Source organism: Punica granatum, unplaced genomic scaffold (assembly GCF_007655135.1).
Source record: "Punica granatum isolate Tunisia-2019 unplaced genomic scaffold, ASM765513v2 Contig00422, whole genome shotgun sequence".
Lineage (NCBI taxonomy): Eukaryota > Viridiplantae > Streptophyta > Magnoliopsida > Myrtales > Lythraceae > Punica > Punica granatum.
Window position 1 is genome coordinate 37,903 of NW_022204337.1, and position 4,343 is coordinate 42,245.

General features: G+C 40.1%; 1 protein-coding gene across 1 annotated transcript; it reads left to right on the forward strand.

Moving 5' to 3' along the window:
* Nucleotides 1-569: 569 nt before the first annotated feature.
* On the forward strand, nucleotides 570-2,382 carry LOC116190341. Its single transcript, XM_031520028.1, has 2 exons — nucleotides 570-787; nucleotides 1,135-2,382. The coding sequence occupies exon 2, from the start codon at nucleotides 1,135-1,137 to the stop codon at nucleotides 2,023-2,025; it is 891 nt and encodes a 296-aa protein (XP_031375888.1). The 5' UTR covers nucleotides 570-787; the 3' UTR covers nucleotides 2,026-2,382.
* The last annotated feature ends 1,961 nt before the right edge of the window (nucleotides 2,383-4,343 follow it).

Here is a 4,343-nt window from a genome sequence, read left to right on the forward strand (position 1 = left end):
AATAAAAACTTGTATCTCTGAAATCAAGGTTAGATATCAAGGTTAAATGGATATCCGAATGGAATTAATCTTGGCCAATAATATAAAGACATCTATGTTTTTACCAAAAAAATATAAAACCAAAAGTTTATGTGTAAATACAATTTAAAAAAAGATATTTCATTAATCAATTTTCTTTCCTTTTCATGATAAATGAATTTTTACGTATTTAAAAATAAAATTTAATTATTTATTCATCGCTTATTGCAATTTAACGTCTCAAAAAATTATTATGAACGATCTTTACTTTTTGCAATTAGATGCACTGTCCGTCACAGTCAAGACCCTGGATCAAAACTCCAAGATTCATTTTATTACGCTTTCCATTTTATTTTATTTTTTACTTTTCTCCTTGAATTAAAGTATTTCAATCATCTTTTATATTTCGACAAAACATGCCAATGCTTTTATGCCTCTTTTTTATGGACTTCCTTTTTGCAAGTGCGTCGTTTAGTTTTCAGAAGATAACTTTACACGTTGAAAGTCGTGTCCATGGGGACAATCTAACTTCTTTTGATAAGAGGGAACTCTTAAGGACAGGAATAGGCAGAATGAGCGGAGTGTGCTCTCAAACACCATACCCATAGCCTTCCAAGCATCCTCTCCTCTCCCTTCCATCTTGTATCCATTCCATCTTTTGTAATCATTCCAGATCAACAAAGAAGTTTTTCATTTTGTCTTAATCCCCTCTCATTTGGCTCTCCGGGAAGTTCCCCAAGGAGGGAACGGCCACCCTTTTATCTTAAAGGTATGAATTAATTTAATATAATATTCTTGTTATATTTATTCTTTTTTCCTTCTGCACGTTTTCCCTGCATTCCATATCTTAATAAGGTTTTAATTTCACCCAATTGACTCTGGTCGCCGTCATAGGGCAGTCGAAGCCTAGGAGACAGGCGTGTGTAAGTCCCTAATAGGCCACGGAAGAGTGGTAAATGTTGAACATATAAAAGGGAAAGAAAATAGTTTTGCTGATATTCTTTCTCGCTTCATATCTTCTTATAAAAATATTGCATGGTCTGCTGCGCATGTATACAGCAAGGCAGTAGAAGTCTCATACAAAGACTTATACAGATAACCAACTTTGTTTTGCAGATGAGGCCCTCAGGCCAGCAACAATCATCAGATCTTCTCACCAGTGAAGCCAGACGCCCACAACAAAGGCTAGATAAGGCAAAATTTGGGAATTTAAGCCTAGTCATATATCAGACCTCAAACCTGTCTTATAGACCAAAGGCTCATCTGGGCCGAAATAAATTCTCTAAAGAACAATTATGCCTGTTAGACCATTTCTGGGTTGGACTACACACTAACCCAATGGATGTAAAAAAACTTTCCCATGTGGTGAATTGTTTAGCAGAATACTTTGCTGCTACACCACAAGGAGGATACCCATTTTTTGTGGTATTAAACGGACGGATGGCTGGTGTCTTCAACACCTGGACGGACGTCTTTGACCAAATCCAAGACTTCCCAGAGGCCCAATGGAAGGGATATCACACTCTCCATGAAGCTTTTGCAGTGGCAAGATCTAGGATTGGGCTAAACTATTATGTTTGCCCAGCCCTACGCCATTATCAAGACTCATCTCAGGAGGAATCCACTTCCCAAGGATTTCCCGGGGAACAGGCAATGGCAGAACTCTCTTGCTCCTCCTGCCAAGATAATGAGGAGACTATAAAAAGGCTCACTTACATCTTAGACAAACAGACCAGTGAGGAAAAGAAGATGATAGAAGAGAGTGACCGCCTACAGAGAGAGTTGAGTGCGGCAAAGAGAGAGATAGAAAGGCTAAGAGTGATTGAGAGAGCTTACATATCCACCACTCTCGTACCCCCACAAACACAACCCTCTCAAGCACAAACACAAACCCTGGCACAAATGGCGCGGCCATCTCAGGTCAGTGCGACGACCCAATTAAATGCCCCAATGCCGCACCTACTCCCTTGCAAAAGGCCAAGGGCAAAGAGATCTCAAGACCTTTGATGGCTGAGAGTTTGCCAAAAACTCTATCCGTAGTACAGACTACGGCACAGACCACACAGTCTGGTATCGTGATCTGTGAATCATCACCTTCCCAGGCAATCCATGTTGGAAGTGTGGATGAGTTACTGATCCATGTTATGTCTGTCTGTTCTTTACTGTCACTTGTGTTGTATGTAAGGAACCTATCCGAAGTCAGTTGTTTTCCTTTAGACAGTTAAGTGTATGTTGTATTTGAATTTGAATGTAACTAGCCGTAGGGCAGTTACCAGCAGTTAGCATGTCTTTATTTGTATGGGATGTATCAAACATTGTATGTTGTTGTTCTGTTCGATGAATGAAAGTTAAGTGTTCGTCATCTCTTCCTTTCTCTCCTTCTCCTTCTGTACTTTGGTTCAAAGTTACTGCACAAACACGAAAGTGCGGAATTCTGGTATGCACAAGAGACCGTAGATTTCTGTTTGCATTTGAGCGTTTAAGAAAACTTATACAGTGAGATTGAGAGTTAACAATCCAGACACCTCAGAGGACTGAACAAGTCCTCCCAGAAGACATCATGGCCACGATCAATGCCATGAGAACTCAAGATCAGGCCCGAAAAGAAGCAAAGAGGGCCAAGAAGAAACAAGAAATGGCTGAAATGATAGCCATGATGTTGGAGCTGCATCAGATGAAGTGCATCGGAGCTGCTGCACTAGTCCGGTTTTTTGTTTGTTTTGTTGGTCATAAGTCAGTAGTTGTTTGTTTTCCTAAGTTGCTGGTTTTAAGGAATCAGTTAGCATTTGTTTTGGAGTTCTGTTTTTGCAGGTTAGGTGCAGTTATTGCCTTCTTCTTTGTTTAAGTTTCAACTGGTGTTTTCGGTGTATGTAACTAAATTTTTCGTATGAATGAAAGCTTAAGTCAGTTTCCCTTTTCTCTTATCTGCACTCCCTTTCTCTTCTTAACCGAGTTCTACTGATCTACTGTGAGGATTAGATGAGAGAGTTGATTTTGTTCTTAGCACTAAAGCACTGTCTATGCTAAGCATAAGGGAACTAACAGTGGTATCAGAGCTGCAATTGATCTTATGGGGCTGTGAGTTGCTTGATCAAGAGTCTTTGCATCCAGTGAAGGTCAGAAGAAGATGGAAGCAGGTTCAAGCAGCTTCCCTAGTATGGCGCCACCTGTGTTTGATGGTGTGAACTATCAAGCATGGGCACTGGAGATGGCTGCTTACATGGAAGGGTGTGATTTATGGGAAGCAATGGAGAATGACTATGAGGTGGCTCCATTTCCTGAGAATCCGACCATGAATCAGATCAAATACCACAAAGAGAGGACATGCTGCAACCTCCAGTGAAGTCCCTTGGACTCTATTACTGCCGTAGATATCATCATTGCTCGTCATTAACCCTTTGGCGGCAAGAAGCAGGCCGCGACCTACACGGTGAGATGAACTGAGCAACGGTGAACAACTCTCGCTCCTGAAGAGATGCTCCTCTTCCTTCCTATCGGTGTCGGCATCAGCGTTAGAAGGGATTCTTCCGAGCGATAGCATTAGCGTGGGTTGGACTCGAGGGACCTGCTTGAATGATTTCAGAATGACACGGTTGAATGGCGTTAAGACTGAATTAGTTGAATAGCATAAGAGTGAATCCATCCATTGAATTCTGCCGTCAAGAGTGAATGGATTGAATTTCGTTGAACGATTGAGTGGCATGGGAAGGACTTTATTGAGTGACATGCGAGGGACAACTATGAGCCTCATAGGGACTCTATCCAGTCTAAGGTTGCCAACGGCTCTCTCGTATTTTTCGTGAACTTTTAAGTTTCGTTTAAAAAACAAAACAGAAGAAAGAAATCAGCAAATAAACACGTCAAAAGATTTGTCGTCAAGACGTCACTTGCATCCATTTTAACAAATGTTGAGGGGAAAGGGTCCTTATAGTTATAGAGCAAAGGATGTATGCGTCATCATGCTAAACGACAAGAGATGTATCATTATTTAAGCGACCCTTTATGGAGTCTTGTACCTGACCAGGTGGAATAGTGAGTTGATTTTTACACGTTGGTCATGTGTTTGAATCTTTCCTTTGATCTGCATTCTTTTTTTTTTTTTTTTGGGTGAACGATCTTCACTGTTTTCATATATTTTTAATTTTCGCTTTTCCATTTCAGTTTTTTCATTTGTTTTCAAATTTTCCTTTTCCATTTTCCAGGTTTTTTTTACGTTTTAATGAAAGATATTTGATCCACCCATTTTTCTTCCCCCTTTTTTTATGAACAACTTATTCAAACACTTAAAATTCAAATAAAAACTTGTACCTCTCAAATCAAGGTTG

Coding starts and splice junctions, on each gene's coding strand:
- LOC116190341 (XM_031520028.1), top strand. CDS start 1,135: ATGAGGCCCTCAGGCCAGCAACAATCATCAGATCTTCTCACCAGTGAA.